Raw genomic sequence first — 21,048 nt, 5'->3', positions numbered from 1 at the left:
ACCCCTCCTCTAGGTCATTCTTATATTCTTCATGTAAAACATGTGGGCTAAAACATACAAGTATGATAAGAGGAGCTTTTGAAAAAAAGAAAACCATGGAAGTTTTTCAGGTTACTAAGAAAAATTTCTGCAATAATAACAGTAAAAATGAAAGTCTTGATGTATAAGAATGCTCTTTTATTGTTTAACCACGAGCTGTGGAGACCAACATCCGTTTGTGGCCCTCAGGAGGTTTATCTGGGTCCTCCATCTTGACTGTTCAACTTCGGAAGTCTTCAGTTTGAAGTGTGCTCATCATTCATAGCTCACCCCAAGATTTCTCTTGACGCTTGTCATTGCTGGAGTCTTGATTCCAGCTACATGTTCTTGTTGCCTGCCCTGATGTGGATGACCCATAAATAAGCAGCGTGCCCTGAGTGTTCCAGCAGAACCAAATCCTAAGAGGAAAAAGGATTGCGTAAGTAGTCTGGGGGGTCATTTGTTTCTGCCTAGAAAACAAGCAGAGAAATTCCTAGAAATTACAGGCTATTGAAGGATAATGTTTGGTGAGGAGGTGGGGCCTGTGGCCTTAAGTCTTGAGGCGGGGCAGGGGGGGCCGGAGGGGGTAGAAACAGTAGAACATAGTCCCCATGCATTTAAATATTTTTAGGACAATACTGAGAAGTAACTACAGAAGAGTGGGATCTTGCTTTTTTGAAATATCCTTGTGTATGTTTCGGAGGGAGAAGAGGCATTGGTACTTTGATGCCCTATCCTGTGTCAGGGAATCTGTTAGGTTCTTTACAGACACCATGTAACTTCTTACAAAATATGTGTTCTTATTCCCATATTTATAGCCGAAGAGACAGCTTTAGAGCTTAGCATTTGTCCCACAATTAGGCTGCTGGTGAGTGGCAGGGTACACTGTTTCCAAATGTCATACAGCCTGGGAAGGTGTGTGCATTGAAACTGTGCACCTGACAAATAATTTAGATTTTCCTTGCTTTAAAATAATTTCAAATTTGAATCTTGTCTTCTTAGACTTGGAGACTACCAAAATTTTAAACTAAATTGGTATCATATTTGTTCATAAGTTATATGAAATTCTTCTGTTTCACACAAAAATCACATAAGCATTATATATTTTATTTTATTAAAAATTTTTTTAAAAGATTCTATTTATTTATTTGGGAAAGAGAGAGGGAGCAAGAGAGAGCGTGAGTGGGCAGAGGGAGAGAGTGAGGTAGAAGCAGACTCCCCACTGAGCAGGGAGCCCAATGCAGGGCTCGATCCTTCGACCCCCGGAGCATGACCCGAGCCAAAGGCAGACACCCAGCCACTGAGCCATGCATGTGCCCCAGCATTATATATTTTAAATATGTACTTTGTGAAAGTGCATATCCTAGCACATAAAATTTGATAATCACATTTTTGAGTTGTAATAAAATCTTATTTAAATATGCCAGGTCCAATATAATGTTTCACAAACAAAGAAATTAGTTATTCCCTCTGAGGAGATGCTGGAGTAGCAGAAAAAAGATTCTAAAATATCTTAGACATTTGCTGTAGAATAGCTTCTCCCTCAGATACCATTGTTCAAAATGCTTCTGGCTAGGTTAGTGGTAGATATATGAGAAAAAGGGACACAGATCCTTCCGGACAGGGATGACTGACCTGTTGATGTCTGAGTCCCACACTGTCCAATCAAAGGTTTGAAAAAGTTTTTTATTTTTTACTGTCAGATATTCATAAATATCCGACATTCATAATATTCATAAATACTTACTGGTGCCATAACAGTTTTATGTGACTAAGTGTATATCTGCCTAGGTACATAAAGTAAGGAGAAAGGGGTAAATGTCTTTTCGTTTCTGATCTTTCACGTTAAGTATCATAACTTTTACATGGCTTTTCTTGCTGTTGTTACCGAGCTATTTCAAGTGCACTAGCTCATGTAACTTTCCAATAACTGCTTCACGTAGACAGTAGGACTTCTCCCATTTCACAGCTTGAGCTCTGTGGAGCCAGGTGACTCACACACACTCCCATAGTAACCCAGTGACAGATCTGGCACTCGTTTACAGGACGGCAGATTGCTACGCAGTCACTGCTCCTTACACATCCAGCCTGAAAAACTTACATAAAACTTAAACATGGGCACCTGAGTGGCTCAGTCGATTAAGCGTTTACCTTCAGCTCAGGTCATGATCCGAGGGTTCTGCGGTTGAGCCCTGCATTGGGCTCCCTGCTCAGTGGGGAGACTGCTTCTCCCTCTCCTGACTATCTTTCGCTCTCTCTCTCTCTCAAATAAATAAATAAAATCTTTAAAAAAATCAAACAAAAACAGAAAACAAAACTAAACAGAACTCACCCATCGACCCCAACTTTTCACGGAAATGTAACATACTAGTCTAAGATTCAGGGTTAGCAAGAAGAGTGCAGGATATAGTGTGGGCAGCTCCCTACTCAGAAGCTATTCATAGAAAATATTATATATTTATTTAAAGTAGGCTCTATGCCCATCATGAGTCTTAAGCTCATGTTGCCAAGGATGAGAGTCACATGTTCTATGGACTGAACCAACCAGGTACCCCTAGAAGAAAATATTTTAAAATGTCTGATGCATCTTCTTACAATAATTGCACACAATTTATATGCTCTTCTCTATGTTATCCCAAATTGGATTTCTAACAATAGAAAAAATGACCTTTGTAGATCTGAGATGAGTGTGACCTGTGTGTATGCTGACTCTGCCTTTATTTAAAATTTTGTTATTTTATTCATCATGAGATTTTTGGATTAATTTTGATTTTTTTAAAAAATTACATTAAAATACCATTGATTTTAATTAATGAGTTTTTGGCCTTTCCTTAAATTTTATGCCACAGGCTAACATGTCCCATGCTAATTTCAGCCCTGGCATGTGAGCTTAATAGAATGACTGTCTACAGTTATGAATTTTATACTCAAACAGACTTATTTCTGTGATTTTGCTTCACTCTTTATCTTCAATGTTTTGGTAATTAAGGGGAGTCCCTGACAATATTTATTGGGTCTACAGCTTGAGGTTTATAAACAGTTGGCTAGGATTGTAAAACTCAATATTATTAGTTAGTCGCTGTATAGTTTCCATATATTTGTTGTAATTTTGTGAAACTTTTGATTTAGGAGTTTACGGTCTTCTAAGCATTTTGTGGCGATACATGGAGTCCAACAATATGACCACCCTGCCAAACGCCTCAAACACAGAGCAAGGCCACTGCAAGGGACACTGCAGGATGATTTTGATAACACTCTACAGCATGGTTTTGCTTGGAGGCACCACGGGGATAGTACTGATGTCACGTATGATGTGCAAAAGGAAAAGCCAATCCATGATTGCCATGATCATTCTCAATATCATAGTGCTACACTCAGTCCTCCTGGTCAGCCTCCCGTTTCGCCTCAGCTATTATATCTTAGGGGTGTGGGAGTTCGGATCCTTTCTCTGCCGACTGGTCAGCAGCATAATATACGGTCATATGTACTTCACCTTTGTTTTCTATGTGGCCATTGTCATACTCCGATTGCTCGTCTATTTTAAGAAACTCCAAATGCAAAAGTTGCAAAAATACCACATGGTAGTATTAAGCATTGTTATTTGGACCACAGGCAGCCTTGTTTTTTGGCCAATATTACTTTTACAATATGGCATACATCCAAGCTACTCAGAAAAACCACGGTGCTTTGAGTTCTACAAAGATCTCAACCGGGGGGAACTCATTATCTTGAACTACTCTATGATTGTCATTATGATCTCAACAGTTGTTATACTCTTTCTGATAGAGATGGGTGTCATTGTTCAACTGATAAAAGCTTTCTGGCCTGACATGTGGGCACATCAAGACTATAGGGCTCAAATCAAGAGCTTCTTCTTCCTCCTAGTAATAGTGGTCTGTTTTATACCCCATCACGTATTCCGGGTACATTTCATTCAAAATTACTCAGAGATAGACAATTCTGAGTTAGTTCTTTATAATGAAATTTTTGTTGCTTTGACTACTGTCTGTTGCCTGGATATGGTGTGTTTCATAGGTGGGGTTATCCATTAAATACTCCTTGTCCCTCACTTTGTAGTTGGTTTTTTACCATTGTGACAAAACAGTTTCAAATGAACAACTGCTACTATGATTTCAAAATTTTTCAAATTCTCAGCTCTTAATTGTCACCGGAATTATTTTTCCATGAAAAGGTTATGAAGACCAATTGTCCCCCTCTTCTTGGGTGATCTGTTCTCCCTGAACTGTATATTCACTTACCATAGCTCTACCCAAGTTGACCCCAAACATCCTTTCCAGACTCAACTGCTACCTCTTTTTCATGCAGTACTTACTCCTGCTGAGCACAACCACGGGCCTTTCCTACTCAACAGTCCAGCCTGTTCTCTTTGCCTTTGTTATTGCTGAGCTTTGATCTTAGAATGTTCTTTCCCTCCTTCTCCAAACTATCTCTTCTTTAAGGTCTAGAGAATTTGAAGACATGGACTCTAGAGCCTTAACTTATTCAACTTATGCTCAACCTGATATACGTGCCTCTTGAAAATGACCGATAGTCAGCGAAGATATGGCAGCTGGCCATAGTATTTGGAGGAAAGAACTAAGTTTAGTAGTCAATAGACTTGACTATTGGAAGGAAACATGTCCAGGATTGCTGGAGCGTTAATATGGCTTGATTCTGACTAAGACTTTGTAGGTACTCAGGAAGTAGAGAATGCCTCCCAGATTGACATTTCCAGATATGGATCCATTAAGCAGGAAAAGAAATTGGAAAAGGTGGAAAGCAGCTGGTCTTAGTCAAAGCATGCTATACTAGACTACATTAGACTCTATTAGATCCCAAACTTTTGAGAGTGTGGGACTGTTTTTAAGCTTATCCAAGGCACCCTATATGAACAAGTAATATTACATAATGAAAATCAACTCTGGTATCAGTTAAATGCAATAGAAATAACCAAGACAAGCAACCTGGATTGAGATAAATAGAATACAAGTTGGTTGTCTTGGTTATTTTTGATAATAGAATTTATCAAATTATTTTTGATCAATAGAATCGCAGTTGGTTGTCTTGGTTATTTTTATTGTGTTAGTTGATACTTACCTGACATAGAAATTGAAATGCCCTTATTCTTTGCTTATAATAATGCTACCTTTGATATTAAATTTTAATGAATCAAATAACCAAACCCTTACTGGCTAACAAGACAGCATAGTTAATACAAAAGAATTTGAGAGTCATCCACACATGTGGATTCAAAGGTTTTTGGTAACTATGGAATCATGGATGAGGTATTTATAATCTCTGAGCCCCAGTATCCCATGTGACAGGGTTTGGGTAAAGGTGAAACAAGACAGAAGCATGTGTTAAGTTGTGTTACAGCGCCAGGCATGTGATCCTCAGGATAACATTACGTATTTTCCAAATCCAGCGACACTTTTTATAAATAATTTTAAAATAGATTCAAAATGTTGATTCATGTAAAAATAGACTTTAGAGGCTCAGATGGTATTCGTCAATGTTAATTTCATGCTTTATGTAATTATTAAGTCGGTAACTAAATGGATGCTTATTCTTATTTTTGCCTATAACACTTATGATTATTCTATTATTATTTATAATACTTAAAATACTATAGAAGAACCATTTTATAAACCTGCTTATAAAACAGGAACAAGATAAATAGCAGTGCACTTCAATTACATGTAGTCACTTTTTAAGGGGATATGATATGTCCTGAGTAACTTCAAGATTGTGATTGATTGTGTAACTTAAGCTTACCACTTTGTTGGGTTCCATGATTTCCTTTTAATATTGTGGGCAGCGGAGCTAAGGAAGCCTCTGATAAGCTCTGCCTGATATTCCTGCCCCTGTGCAATCTCCCCTTTTACTACTGACTTCTTATGAATGAAATAGGGCAGAGCAAAGAGGTATCATTTCCAGTTTTAGGTTATAAAAGGACTATGGCTTCCATCTAGGGCATCCTTTCTCTCCTTTGTGTTGTCTCTTGGATTGCTTCACCCTGGAGGAAACCATCTGCCATGTCATGGGGCAGCACAAGTGGCAAAGAGTCAATACCTTCTAACAACCACGTGAGTGAGCTTGGGAATGGATCTCCTGAGACCTGCCAGTACACATGCAGCGAGCTCAGAAGCAAATCCCCTCCTATTTGAGTCTTGAGGTGATGGCAGCCCTGGCTGGCATTTGAGTGCAACTTCACTGAGAGACCCTGAGCCTGAACCACTCAGCTAATCTGCTCCTAGATTCCTACCATGAAACAATGAGACAATGAATGTTGTCTTCACCTAGTAAGTTTCAGAATAATGTATTACACAGTAATAGGTAACAAATAAGTAAGCGAGTTATTTACACCTGTGGAATGCTGACACATAAGGCACTTGTGTCTGAGATTTACATCCACTTGTTAGTTCCTGCCTGTTCCAGGTGTTCATGATAACAAGAAATATCATTGCCCGTTTTCTAAGTCAATAAGAACTGTGTCTGGTATTGTATAAGCTTTGCTTCTACCCCTAAAGAATAGATGATATTACATGGAAATACACTGGAGTGGTTTTAGGGTGAAGACTGCAAAGGGGACAGCTGGGGAGTGGGTAGGAATTTCTCTTTGTTAGTCATACTGAGGTATGGATTACGGGCGCTCTGAGTGTGGTTCCTAGATCCCCACCTGCAGGAGCAGTATCTGGGACCTTATTAAAAATGCAAATTCTTGAGCTCTACCTGTGACCTACTGATTCAGAAATTGTAGATGTGGAACCCAGTGATTATGCGTTTTAACGAGCCCTCTAGGTGATTCTGATGTGAGAATCACCTAGATTCTCATGATGTAATATCATCTATTCTTTAGGGGTAGAATCGCTGCCCTAGATACACTTGATAGATTAAAAATGGACACAAATTCTTTGGCACGGCTCCCACTGTGAGATGGAATCTCTTTCCCTTCCCCTTCCCTGGGAGTGGAATTTGCGAATGCGCCAACCAACAGAACAGAGGAGAAAGGACCCTGCCATTTCCCAGAAGTGGGCCTTAAGAAACTGGAAACCTTCATTTCCCCTTCCTTGGAACACTTGCTCTTGGAGTCTGAACTGTCATGGAAGAAGTTTGACTTCCCTGCTGGGGAGAACACGTGGAGATGTCTGTGATGGACGGCTGGAGATGAAGGGGAGATGAGCTCAGAGAAGCCCAGTCTTTCAGCCAAAGCACCAGGCATGGGAACGAAACTGCTTGGGCTCGCCAGACCACCCCGCTGCCGTGGAGCTGCCACCATGTGATCCCAGTCCCCTTCAGCCGGTGTGGAGAAATTGCCCACTCAGTCCTGCCTGAATTCCTGATCCACACAACTGAGAGATATAATGAAATGATTGTGTTAACCATATTAAAAAATGAAAAAGAAACAAATGAAGTTGAATTGAATAATATGATTTATGTGACCCATTCTATCCCAAATATTATCATTTAAAGAAACAATCAATATAAAAATTATTAATGAGATTTTTTTTACATTCTTTTATTCCTATTAAGCTCTTCAGAATCTGGTGTGTATTTGAGGCTTGCTCTGAGTAGCTGCATTTCAGTGGTCACACATGGCTCATGGTCAATATATTGGACAGCACAGATCGGCATCACCCAGAGATCATTTGGAGATGTTATCTGAGGATCCTTTTTCTTACAGGAGACTGGCCTTGTGTCTCTCTGAAATTCACTTTCCTCCCATGTGAAACAGGAATAATAGAACCTACTTCAGAATATAAAAATTAAATGGCATTGTAAGAGTACAGATAGCAGTGCACAGCAAGTACAAATTCTCTGTCTGTCTCTCCATATAGATACTATTGGTTCTGTTTCTGCAGAGAACCCTAATGCCTGTGTGAAGCAAGATATCCCTGCTATCACTAGCTTTTGTTTATAGAAAAATGTCATGTATGTTTGTATTAAGCAACTTAGGATTGCTCCAGCCCACAGACCTAAGGGCCTTTGGAAGGAAGCCTTCGTCTTGCAAATCCACACACAGGACCATTAGTGCAGCCACCACATGGGTCTGCCCTGTCCTTCCTCTCTTACTCATGCTCCTAGTTGGCAAAATCTTCTCTCCACAAAGTGGCACAAGGTCTCCAGTGTCCATGCCCAGATTCTCCCGTTCTTCCAGTGTTTACAGTCATCAAAACACAAGAACTCTGCTGGGCTCCAGTCCATGGCTAGACAGAATGAATTGTCCCCAGTTCTACCTAGGTCCAGAGTCTCTAAAACTGTCTTTCATCCTTCTGTTACCTCTGGCCTTCATTCCATGTCTAGAATTTTTTAAGTCTCTGGATAAACATCCCTATCTGTCCCTGATCTTTTCCCCAACCCTATATGGAGTTCTCTGCCTGGCCCTGCTCCTGAGCACCAGGAATCCACCCCTGATGCATGGTACTTTGGGTTTTCTTATTACTGGGCTCCTGGTTGGATCTGACCACTGGGAGTTACCTGCAGGAGAGTTGGTCCAGAGGGAGGAATGAGGATGCGGCCTTGATTCTCTGCCCCTTCCCCCCCTTGTTATCATACATCTAGCAGAGCCTGCAGCTCTAGGCTTCAGCTTCTACTTCATGGCCCTGCTCTCCCTGCATTCCATGGAGAATTCCAAGGTCTTTTCTTCCCTATGTCCCTCCAGGCCTGGACTTGGTGCTGCAATCTCTATTTACACCAGTATCCCTTGTTGGCTCCCTCATTTCTGCTCACAGGAACGTACCTTCATTAATGCCTTTTCAGTTTTTCCATCGGAGTTGCATTCTGCTTCCTGCGGAGAGGTGGCTGATTCCTTAAGAACTCAAATCCTTTCCTGAAGGTGGAGTGGAAAGGGGAACTCCCATTCTCTGCATTTGCCTCGGTTTTCCCAATTCAAACGTCCTCTTCCCCATCTCACGAAAGGAAAGATTTCACAAATATCAACAGATTCAAATAAATAACGAGGTGGGGTGCAGAGGCAGAGACGCTGACAGAAATATTATCAGGGTAAAATAGTAAACGTGGCCTTGGATGCATCCATAGAGAGGACTTGCCACGTCTTCCCCATTTCCCTGTGAGAAGGTCAGAGGCTTTAGCTTCAGGCAAGACAACTTCACGCCACAGCACCAAAGAATCCAGCAAGAAGTTCTGATGTGACTCTATTGCCCTCCAACTCATTCTGGATTTTGAAGAGAACTGAAAACCAAACCAAACCAATCAAAAAAACCCAAAAATTTTATAAATGCACACGTGTCTTGAAACTGCCTTTTGAGTTTCTGTTATTTCCACTCAATTTTCCACTGGGCTATTTCAGATGGAAATGTCAAGTAGATTGCAGGAGAAAAAAAATGATACCCCCTTAAGAAGAAATGCTGCAGGGCTATACCTCGAGGTCAATATCATGTACCTGTGCCAGGGCGATTTTTTTTTTTTTTTAACTTTGTTGCATTTGCTTTAGGGCACTAGCCTCCATTCATTATAACAGTGATAGGGATTTTTGTGGAAAGGTATAGGTTTTAGATAGATGATGCCCACACAGGAGTACTAAATGGAATATTTTAGAGTTTTATCTCTACATGACAATAGATAACAATTATTGAGTACTCCCCTGCTGGAGACTGTTCTAAGCCTTACATCTACTTTAACTCATCGAATCCTCAGAAAGTGATTAAATAGGTTCTATTATTATCTCCAGGAAAGACACTAGACTATGAAGAGGATAAGAAACTTGCCCAAGGTCACAAAGACCCCCCCACTACCCAATACTGCCTCCTCACAGGGATTTCACAAAAAAATATGTATACTGGGGGGCAGCCAGAAAAGCCTTAATGTAATAAGCGTTATATATTCACAAATTACTGATCACACAGAGCAAGGGTGATCCTGCTATTATTACTCAAGGACTTTTGCCCTGTAACTTATTCCCTGGGGAGTCACTCATTCTGTGGATCTTAATAATCCTGACTTAACAGTCAATAGTGGTGAGACTCATTGGTCTTCTCCTTCCACTGTGTCATCCTAGAATCCCTGAACTCATGATCTTCCCTCCAGTTCTAATAGTTCTTTTTTCCACCCTCACGTGAAAAATATCATTCACTCAGTCAAATCTGAAGCTTCAGGGTTTTCTGTGGATTCTCCTCCTTGCTCACTCCTGTAAAGCACACCTTCGTAAGTCCTATTGACACTAAGCCCAAGATATCTCATGCAAGTCTTTTTTGCCCTTGGCCTGTGTTCTCTGCCTTCTTGTAGGGCTAACCCCGCTCTCTCCTACTGCTACAATAGCTTTCTATCTTATTGTCTCTCATTTCACTACTCCAAACACATTTACTCCAATAGTCACACTGATGTCACAGCGGATTTTTCTTTCTTCTTTTTTTTTTTTTTTAAGAATCAAAACCTTTTAATGTCATCCATCTGTTGTAAATCTTCCCATTTTAAATGCTGAGAAGTTTCCCACTGTTTTCCCATAAAGCCCACACCCTTGATCAAGCTGTGAGATCTTCTGTACGTTATGTAAATGAGGCTTGCGCTCCTCCTGGGGCAGAGATTTTGGCATTAAAATGAGGTAAAAGTAGTTGTGTGGCATTCTAGAGATCACTCTACCTTCATTCTGTGCTGGCCTAAGTAAGGAGTTCAGCTCAAACTGGTCTGAGCGGGCTGGGTAGACTGGAGGTCTGGTCAGCTCAGTTGTTATCTCTGGAAGGGATTTTGCTTTCCATTTGGCTGAGTTAAGAGCTAAGCTGGAAAGAAGAGCTCAGGGAACAATGTGGGACAAAGGTCAGTGAGAACAAGCAAGTATGCAGTAAAGGTCAGGTCCTGGGAGCTGGGCAAGGTTGACTGGATAAAAATACAGCTTATGGATATAGACTTTTGAATGCTAACGGTTTTAAACCACAGGGAATCTCCAAGATACTTGTGTTGGGTCCCCAAATAATGGGTCCGTGATTAAAGGGGCGAGACTGATACAAAGTGAAGGTCAAGCAAAGCTTTATTTCGCACCAAGCATCAAGAATCAAACCGACCCGCTGGGGCCACGCCTCTTACAGAGAGTGCGATCCCTGACCCCTCCCTGCTTCACAGACTAACTTTTATAGAGCAAAGGCCATGTGCTTGGGCCCGGCCACACACAGGTGGCGAATGAGATTATAACACACAGAGAAAGGGAACAGTCATGCTAGGACACACTTAAGTGACCAATTGAATTACAATTTACCCTATAGTAGACATTTGAATTAGCCTATCACCTTGGTGAGAAATGGCCCCCCCCAAAAGGCAGGGCCCACACTCCTTGGTAGTTAGGGAGACAGTATGAGCGCTTTACTGATTGGATGTCTCCACCTGGCCCGACTCATCCCAGAATTCGGGCTGTTACCTCTACCTGACCTGACCCACCCTTGTATTTGGGCTTCTTTACCTGGGACTGGTTTCCGGGGCTTGCTTTTAAGTAAGTTCCCCTGGGGGGGGGGGCAGGGTCAATTTAAGTTTTACTGCATAAACAACAAAATAGCTGTTCAACCCAGGTGGGGCCGCTCTGGCTGAACAGGCCCTTATATTTGTAATAAAAATAATTAAAGTCACTAAAAGCGTAAGATATTTTAATAACTTCATAAAAGAGAGGAAAACAGGATACAGAAACATGGTCGTATTTCTTTTGCTCATGCTGGAAGGCGCGCCAGTCCTCTCATCTGAGCCACATTCCCTTCTGTGCCCTCCCATCTCTTCAAGCTTTATTTCTCTATTTCTTCAACCTTTGCTCTCCTGACTTTGAAAAATCACCCTTTCAATACAGTGTAGCCAACCTCTTCCACTTTATTGAAAGGTAGTTAAAACCAGCCCACAGTCTTGGGCAACGTCCCTTCTCTTCATCTTTATGTTTCTGGAAAGAGCTGTTGATTCTCTTTGCCTCTACTTTCTGTCTTGACATTCTCTCTTCCAGCAACTTTCCCCAGAAGACTCCACTGAAAACATTCTCATGACATCAACATTGGCTTCTTTGTTGTTTAGTCGACATAAGCAACATTTAATTTCACCTTTGTTTGTTTGTTTTATTTGACCACTTTGCAGCATTTGGCAATATTGACAATTGTTGGCTTTCCATCATCTCATTCTTTGATTTCTGTGACATCACCTGCTCTTGGTTCTTCTCCCATTTTGGCTATTCGTTCTCAGTTTCCTTCATTAGCTTCAATTTCTCTGTTCCTAAATGTTGATGTTCCTAGTGCACCCTCTTGGGGACTCACTTTCTCAAATGCCATACTTTCCTGGGCCATCCAACTCTACTCTTCTGTCCTTTAAATATGCCAATTATCTGCAAATCTCTATCTCCTGCCCAGTTATTTTGTAGACATATTGATTTTCTATCTAGTGGTCCCCAATGTATTATGCACACCCTCCCTGAGGTGTGCAAAATAATCTGTAAGCTTCCAAGAAGTGATATTGCTGATTGTGTTTATTTTCTAATCTGAGATATGAGGATATTATGCTTTGTTATTATTTATATATTCTTTATCAGCAGTGTCCTTGTTATGGAACTTGGACTGGATCCTGGTGGAAGAACCAAGTGGCACTTGGAGACCTTGGAGGATGGGAGGTTTATTTAACACCGGTGGGCTCAGAGGAGAATGATTTCCAAAGGTCTAAGCCCCAAGCACAAGCAGGGAGGGTAAATTATACCCTTCTACTTTCACATACTTGGTACTTTTGGCACGAGCAGGAAACAGGGTAGGAAAGAAGAATCCGGAAGGGCTTTGAGACAGGGACTGGAATTCCCTTGCTGGTTTGGTCCACCATCTTAGGGTACAGTTTTTCCCTTATCATCCTCAATGGCTTCTTTGTCCTCTCATTTCAGTGTTGCACAGTATATGTTTTGTCTCTAGGTTTCAACCACCCACCTATATGCAAATGCACTGGGATCTCAAGTTCTGTTAAGTGTTTCTTATACGGAGCGGGTCACACATGGGCACGTCCCAGCTATGTGTGGCCATTGATTCCCCTCTCACCTTTCACCTTTAACTCCTGAGTTTTAGCAAATCCTAAATCCAATTAGTATTCCTGAATGATGATGACAGGCTCACATGTCCACTCTAAAACCACTCATGGACCCATAGTTGCAGAATATCATTTATACTTACTTCATATACTCTGTAGTGTTGGCCAAGAAGTCACTACGGTGCTCCAAGAAGCTTGGGAAACAAGCATGTCATCAATCCAGACCAGCTGAGATTAGGCCATTCTATATGTGTCACATTACACCCAAGCTGTTAATTTTATTAAAATAATAATAAAAAATCATGATCATAAAATAGGAGAATCTTCGCCATAGAGAGTACCTATGAAAATATTTTTCCCACATAGACTTTCAGTGATTCTCTCATGGGAAAGCTTATTTTTATATTGCAAAAAGAAAGTGTTTCAAATTTGAGGACATGCGCTCATCAGTATTTTGCTATCTAACATATATTTTAAAACATAGTCAACATTATCCCTTTGTTCAAGATTACAGTGCTATTTTAGAGCAGTGAGAAAATTACTACTTTTTGAAACAACTCATGGTAAGGAGATAAAACTGTATGAAAACCGGTATTTAGACATGTTTTTGTATTTAACATGATTTTAATGGTGAACGTGGCCAAGCATTTATTCATGTTTGGAATCTGGCAAGTCGTGAATGAATTGCATGTATGAATTGGCTATGAATGCTAGACCCCGGCAAAAATCAGTGAAAACATTCTGTAAAAATCTATTGGCTTTGTGGAATTTGCAACAGAATATTGTACATTTTATAATTATTCTTTACTTGTTGTCACACATTGTTCTTATTTATGCCAATAAAATTTATCATGATTCGTAGTAATTTCCAAGAGAGCTAGTTGTTAACATCTACCAGCACACCAGTGATTAGGTCTGTTGTCACCAGTCCAGGAGAGCTTCTGTCAACCTGCAGGTGGCAAACGCACCCGTAGCATAAAGGGCTGTCGGGCACTGAGCAGAGAGGTACAGGGGCTCCGGGCAGCGGACTCCCCGACCCCTCCCAACCCCCCCATCCCCTATCCCTCCCCCCCATCCCCTATCCCTCCCAACCCCACCCCCATCTCTCCCACCCCCATTCCTCCCATCCCCTACACACACACACACACACACACACACACACCCACCCCCCCACCCCCCCACACACCCCCCCACCCCCCACACACACCCCCCCACCCCCGCCACCCCACGCGCGCTAAGAGCAGCCGGACTCTAGCTTAGCGGTCCTGGACCTGCGCCCTGGGGCTTGGGGAGCCTCGAGGCACCGCCCCCGCGGGGGAGGGCCAGATTCACCGCAGGGGTGGGGCGGCCGCGGACGTTGGCCCCTCCTCCTGATGTTGGTTCCAGGGTCCTCTTTCTGTCTCTTTCCCGGGACCAGCGTGTACAGACGTCCAGACCGTTAGGTTTTTACCTGTTCCGTGCCCAGGTACTCGGACCTCTTGGATCCGTGCTCACAAAGGCCGCAGGCCTCATCCAGGGACTGGTTTGGATCCTCGGGGGCCTCTTCTCTCTCGTTCTTGTAAACGTCGGGGTGTAGCTTGGAGGAGCACCTCCTCTGTGCTAAGCTTGTTGGAGAATCCAGCACCTTTACCCGGGATGGACTTTGTTTTGTCGTCCCGCATAACTCCTTTGTTTTGTGCTAGGCCCGCTGTCACGCGCGCAGGCCACCACACTGAGCGCCCCCGACCCCCCGGAATGGGCCGTTAGGGTCTCACTGACTTAACTCTGCGGATCGTTCGTGATGTGCTTGCTCAAGACCACCCTAGGGTCTTCTTGTTCTACTCATGAAACCTCCGTGGAGAGGGACCCGAGGAGGATCCATGAGCTGGTCACAGACAATTAACACGTGTGCAAATGAAAATAGACAGAACACCCTGTGAAACTTAGGAAAAGAAAACTTTGTAAGGAACTGTACCTTGCAACATTCTTACCTTGCCCCAGGGTTACTGGGAGAGGAAGATAACAGGGCAGAGCCCCATGAGGAATCCCTCGGCGACCTGGGCTCCTCTCTCCCTAGAAATGGGGGGAGTGTATATTCTGATACCGTCGAAGGAAATATTCTGTGGGGCATTAAGATACTGCTTGAATGCGTAGGGAATAACATCATTTAAATTTCATCTTAAACGTTTTCTATCTGTCTTCCCTTTTTCCCATGACAGGGGATAAATGGCGGGGAAAAAGCGAGAGGTCCAGTTACAGGTGAGCATGACCTACCACCAGTCTTTACTTGGGGCGTTGGCGCTTGGAGACCCCTTGACAGCGGCCTCCTTTTTGCAGGCAGTCGTCAATACTCAAAGCCTGTGGGATGAGATGTTGCAGAACAAAGGCCTAACAGGTACTGGGGTTCTCCTGGTTGTCTGGCCATTTGGGAACCTCAAGTCTGCCCCGCCCCCACAGAGTGCACCTCCCCACTAAGAGTGTAAAAACCTCCTTCATCTGCTGCGTGCAGCGTTGGGATGAGCTGCTATTTCAGATTCTTTGACTCTGTTTTTTCATAAATATTATCATCTTCTAGTGATCGACGTTTACCAAGCCTGGTGTGGACCTTGCAAAGCAATGCAAACTTTATTCAGAAAATTGAAAAATGAGCTGAACGAAGACGAACTTCTGCATTTTGCTGTAGTAAGGATTTCATTTCCAGTAAACGGTTATTTTCCTGATACTTCCAAGTGTTTAAATATTGTCTTTAAGGATTGTCTTATTTTAAACAACCTGCCAACTATTCAAACATGGACAATATTTACTTGGCAGTTTTACTGTATGTCTAGTTCTACCGGATCTGAGACCATCACGATTTTTATCCTGTCTCCCACCGTGTTGAGGTTGTTTACTATGATTGAGAACATCAGAAAGTATACATATGAATGCCTGTCTGTTGATCTGTTTTTTTTCACTTGACTGTTCAGTGTGTGTCTTTTAGAATCTGGGCTGTAAATGCTGTTTACTGGATAGCATTGGGAGGGTCTCTGGGCACTTAACCCAGTTACCAGTTTTCCAGTGGTAGTGATTTTCCCTTCCCTTGTCACCGAGATGTGACGAGGGATTAAAATATTATGGCTAAACTTTCTGGGCTTCGTTGTATTGATTATTCAGTTTGTCCACATCAGGTTGCCATCTGCTTAGAGCTTTGTTGTCTGATACGGTGGCCACTAGACGAAAACGGCTTTTGAGCACTTGAGATGTGGCTGGGACACTGAGGAACTGAATTTTTAACTTTAATTAATTTAAATTTAAATTAAAAAACTGATACCCAATTCAGGAATTATGAAACTTTTTAAGTTGTTTGGGACAACTTGGTATGTACATCTACTTTTTTGGACTATACATTTTATAAACTCGAATTACAAATCAGTGATTTCTGATTCAAATTTAGCCCATAAATTGAGATGTACTCTAAATGTAAAATACACACCAGATTTTGAAGATTTGGTGTGAAAAAAAGAAAATGAATTATCTCATTAATAGTCTTTTACAGTGATTACTTGTTGAAATGACTGTATTTTGGACTAAGTAAAATATATTTTTACGTTATTCTCACCTGTTTCTTTTTAGCCTTTAACTGTTATTACTAGAACCACAGAATTTAAAAAAATATGTGTAGCCCACATTCTATTTCTGTTGAGCAGAAGCAGCTCCAAACCAGCTAGAACTAAGGTGCAGAAGCGATAACTGATTTCATATCTTTACTCCTTACACCTAAAATGCATAGTCCCTAACGCAAACATGAAACTTCAGCCCCTTGCAGGTTTTCATGTGTAGAATCTCTCTGTGACCCTTCCCAACCCAGACCGTGGGATGAGTTTGTTGGTTGACCTTAACTTGACTGTCCATCCTCTTCTGGACATTCCTTTTTTTTTTTTTTTTAAAGACTTTATTTATTTATTTGACAGACAGATACCACAAGTAGGCAGAGAGGCAGGCAGAGAGAGGCGGGGGGAAGTGGGCTCCCTGCTGAGCAGAAAGCCCCATGTGGGGCTCGATCCCAGAACCCTGAGATCATGCCCTGAGCTGAAGGCAGAGGCTTAACCCACTGAGCCACCCAGGTGCTCTTACATACTTTATAGGACTACTTTTCCTTAGTTCATGGTTACAGTTAAGCAGCCTAAGGCTTAGAAAACTCACCTCATTATTTTTTCTCTGCAAGAGAGTAGGTGGCTGTATACAATTATTAAATCTTTTTTTTTTCTTTTTTAAAGATTTTATGTATTTGTCAGAGAGAGAGTGAGTGCACAGGCAGGGGAAGCAGCAGGCAGAGGGAGAAGCAGGTTCCCTGTGGAGCAAGGAGCTTATGCAGCATTTGGTCCTAGGGCTCTGGGATCAGGACCTGAGCTGAAGACAGACACTTAACGTACTTAGCCACCCAGGCGTCCCTACAATTGTTAAATCTTTTTATCCAGAGGCTGACTTTGTCTTCTGAAGTAAGAGTGTTTCAGTTTTTGAAAGGGCGACCATCTGTAACAGCCTGCTTCATTCTGAGCCACCGGAATGGATCTGGAATATGATTTGAGACTCCATCCTTGGCAGGGAGGATAAATGGAGTTCAGAGGACACAGAATGGGGCTTAATGGAGATTGCCAGATACAGTAGACACAGGGTTGGAATAGAAGTTGAGAAACCATATCAGGAGGCTCTAACAGTTGGCAAATGGATTGAGAATCAAGGTAGAAAATTCTTTTGAGTCCTGGCAGTTGGCATAAGGGAACTTCGTCTGGGAGTGGCTGGAGTGCAAGTTCATGGGCTAGGAGCCATGGGAAAATTCCAGTGTCTAAAAGGGAAATGAGGTCAGTGGGGAGAGACCAACAAAAAGGTAGGCTCCCTGCACCCCTGTCAGGCTACTTGGAAGAGAACATGGGCATAGGAAGGTAAGGCAAGCAGTCCTTAGAGACTGAGAAGGTGTAACTTGATGCTGTGTTCCCAAGTGCTTTAGAGGCATTAAATCCCTCTTTGTAAACCTGGATATAATGTTCAGGCCAGGCACTGCTGTGGTGCTGGAGGGGTGGGTGTGGAAGGGGAATTAGAGCGCATGATGTGTAGACACCCTATTTAGCTCACCTCAGAGCTGTGTGAGGATATAGGTCTTAATGGTGCTCTCTCTCAGCCCAGTGACTTCCAACTGTCCTTCCAGTAGTACCCCAGCGGGACAGAATTCCTCAGTCGACTCCACAAGGAATCTTTTCTGTTACTAGAGCCATCCCCCTGGGAAGTGCTAGTAAGTTCTTCCCAAAATATGTTCATATTACTCTCCATAAAACTAGCATCTGGTGAATTTAAGAACAAAGAATTTTGTGCCTCCCTGAATGGTTTCTCTGGTCATGTTTGACTGCACTCAACAATAGCACATTTGTATAAATTGATGCTGTTTTTTTGCTGTGGCCTGCCCATAAAGGATGATAAAAATGCATTTAATCTCAAAACCTCCATTGGGAGCAGCCTATGAGGTTGAAATTGCCCTAGGCCAAGTGGCCAGTGTAATTTTTTTGTTGTTACGTGTCCTTTTAAAAGACTTGAACACTTGTATTTTTTTAAAGATTTTATTTATTTATTTGACAGACAGAGATCACAAGTAGGCAGAGAGGCAGGCAGAGAAAGAGAGGAGGAAGCAGGCTCCCCGCTGAGCAGAGAGCCCGATGCGGGGATTGATCCCAGGACCTGAGCCGAAGGCAGAGGCTTTAACCCACTGAACCACCCAGGCGCCCCTTGAAGACTTGTATTAACATTGTACCTATACATATAAAATTTCAGTGACTATTCTTTATTGCAGTTCTTGTATAATATTATTAAGTGCTCTAATTGTTAATACTTTATTTAATATAAACATTGTAATGATGATGCCTAGACTACTTTTAAATATATACTTTAACTTATGTCCTTAAATATTATAGATAAGTACCTTGACCCTCCTTCCTTTTTTTCCCCTAAACTATGGAAGCTTAAAAAAAAAAGCCACGTAGAATCCAATGTGCATAAAAGAGAGAGAGAGAGAGAGATTATAACACAGCCTCTCTGGCTGACAGGGCTGAGGGACCTTCTCTTGGCTTCCTTACAGTGGTTACTTCCAGAAATGCCAGTTTGAAAACAATTGCCTTAGGTTGCAAAAACAGTCTCTTAGAGAAGACCCTACCAAGTAATCTCTTTCTGACAGCTGGCCCAAAGGATGCTATATTAATGTTGAGGAATACACTATTATTAAGTATATAATTGTTTATAATCAGTGTAGGACAACTTGATATTTGTTTTTTTTTTTCCCCCAAGTTCATATTTAAATTCTAGTTAGTTGGGGGTCCTGGGTGGCTCAGTCAATTGTCACCATCTCAGGGTCCTAGGATCGAGCCCCGCATTGGGCTCTCCACTCAGCAGGGAGTCTGCTTCTCCCTCTCTCTCAAATAAATAATATCTTAAAAAAAAAAAAGAAAAGAAATTTTAGTTAGTTAACATAAGTGTAATATATAGTTTCGGGTGTAGGATTTACTGATTCATCACTTACAGACAGCACCAGGTGTTCTCAGGTGCCCTCCTTAATATCTGTCACTATCTAGCCCATCCCCCTGCCACCAACCCTTCAGCAACCCTCAGTTTGTTCTCTATAGTTGAGTCTGTTTTATGGTTTGCCTCTCTCTCCTTTTCCCTCCTATGTTCATCTGTTTTGTTTCTTAAATTCCACATACAAGTGAAATCATATGGTATTTGTCTTTCTCTGACTGACTTCCTTTGCTTAGCATGATACTGTCTTGCCTTGGGGTGTCTGGGTGGCTCAGTTTGTTAAGCACCAGACTCTTGATTTCACAGGTCATGATCTCAGGGTCGTGAGATCCAGCCAGATTTGGACTCTGCTCTCAGTGGGGGTTTGCTTGAAATTCTCTCTCTCCCTTGTCCCCTCTCCCCTTCATTGCTCTCTCTCTCTGTCTGTCTGTCAAATAAATAAATAAATCTTAAAAAAATACTCTCTACCTTCTAGCCATGTTGTTGCACATGGCAAGATTCCATTTTCTTAAAAAAAGACTTTATTTGAGAGAAAGAGCACAAACAAGGGGGGTGGGTGGGTGGGGGCAGAGGGAGAGGGAGTAGAAGACCCCCCCCATGAGCAAGGAGCTCAATGCAGAGCTTGATCCCAGGACTCTGGGATCATGACCTGAACCAAAGGTGAGATGCTTAACCAATTGAGCCACCCAGGCGCCCCAGGATTTCATTCTTTTTTTATGGCCTAGTAACATTCCATTGTGTATAACTTCTTTTTTTTTTTTTTTCAAAGATTTTATTTATTTATTTGACAGAGAGAAATCACAAGTAGGCAGAGAGGCAGGCAGAGAGAGAGGAGGAAGCAGGCTCCCTGCTGAGCAGAAAGCCCGATGTGGGGCTCGAACCCAGGACCTGGGATCATGACCTGAGCCGAAGGCAGCGGCTTAACCCACTGAGCCACCCAGGCGCCCCCATTGTGTATAACTTCTTTATCCATTTATTGGTTGATGGACGTTTGGCTCTTTCCAGAATTTGGCTGTTATTGATAATACTGCTGTAAACTTTGGGGTGCGTGTATCCCTTCAGATCAGTATTTTTGTATCCTTTGGGTGAGTACCTAGTAGTACATTGCTGAATTGTAGGGTAACTTAATTCTAGTTTTAAGTTCTTAGGAACCTCTGTGCTGTTTTCCAGAGTGACTGCCCAATCTGCATTCCCACCAACAGTGTAAGAGGGTTCCCTTTTCTCCACATCCTCATCAACATCTGTTGTTTTCTATGTTGTCAATTTCAGCCATTCATGAGGTGATAGCTCATTGTGGTTTTGATTTTTATTTCCCTGATAATGGTGATGTTGAGCTTTTTTTCATGTGTCTGTTGGCCCATTTGTAGGTTTTCTTTGGAGAAATATCAGTTCATATCTTCTGCGCATGTCTTTACCAGATTATATATTTTTTGGATGTTGAGTTTGACAAGTTCTTTATAGATTTTTGATACTAGCCCTTTAACAGATATGTCAATTGCAAATATCTTCTCCCATTTCGTAGGTTAC

At 42.0% G+C, this 21,048-nt stretch overlaps 2 protein-coding genes across 9 annotated transcripts in view; both read left to right on the top strand.

Annotated features, from left to right (window-relative positions):
- The first annotated feature begins 291 nt into the window (after window positions 1-291).
- On the top strand, window positions 292-7,692 carry LOC125081026 (probable G-protein coupled receptor 141). The gene is made up of 2 exons (XM_047695416.1): window positions 292-457; window positions 3,148-7,692. Exon 2 carries the CDS (start codon window positions 3,183-3,185, stop codon window positions 4,068-4,070), a length of 888 nt encoding a protein of 295 aa, XP_047551372.1. The 5' UTR covers window positions 292-457; window positions 3,148-3,182; the 3' UTR covers window positions 4,071-7,692.
- A 6,237-nt stretch (window positions 7,693-13,929) lies between these two features.
- NME8 (NME/NM23 family member 8) overlaps window positions 13,930-21,048 on the top strand; it is a 74,002-nt gene continuing 66,883 nt past the window's right edge. For 7 of the 8 annotated variants that reach the window (XM_047695409.1, XM_047695413.1, XM_047695412.1 and 4 more), the window contains exons 1-4: window positions 14,245-14,467; window positions 15,201-15,240; window positions 15,319-15,376; window positions 15,557-15,663. In XM_047695409.1, coding sequence (XP_047551365.1) covers window positions 15,208-15,240; window positions 15,319-15,376; window positions 15,557-15,663 — 198 coding nt within the window. In that variant the 5' untranslated portion in view covers window positions 14,245-14,467; window positions 15,201-15,207. Of the gene's footprint in view, window positions 14,008-14,244; window positions 14,468-15,200; window positions 15,241-15,318; window positions 15,377-15,556; window positions 15,664-21,048 lie in introns of those variants that run through there. The other variant, XM_047695408.1, reaches the window with a different exon arrangement.

This window comes from Lutra lutra, chromosome 11, assembly GCF_902655055.1.
Source record: "Lutra lutra chromosome 11, mLutLut1.2, whole genome shotgun sequence".
Classification (NCBI taxonomy): Eukaryota; Metazoa; Chordata; class Mammalia; order Carnivora; family Mustelidae; genus Lutra; species Lutra lutra.
The sequence above is the reverse complement of the archived record's forward strand: the minus strand, read 5'-3'. Positions and strand labels throughout refer to the sequence as shown.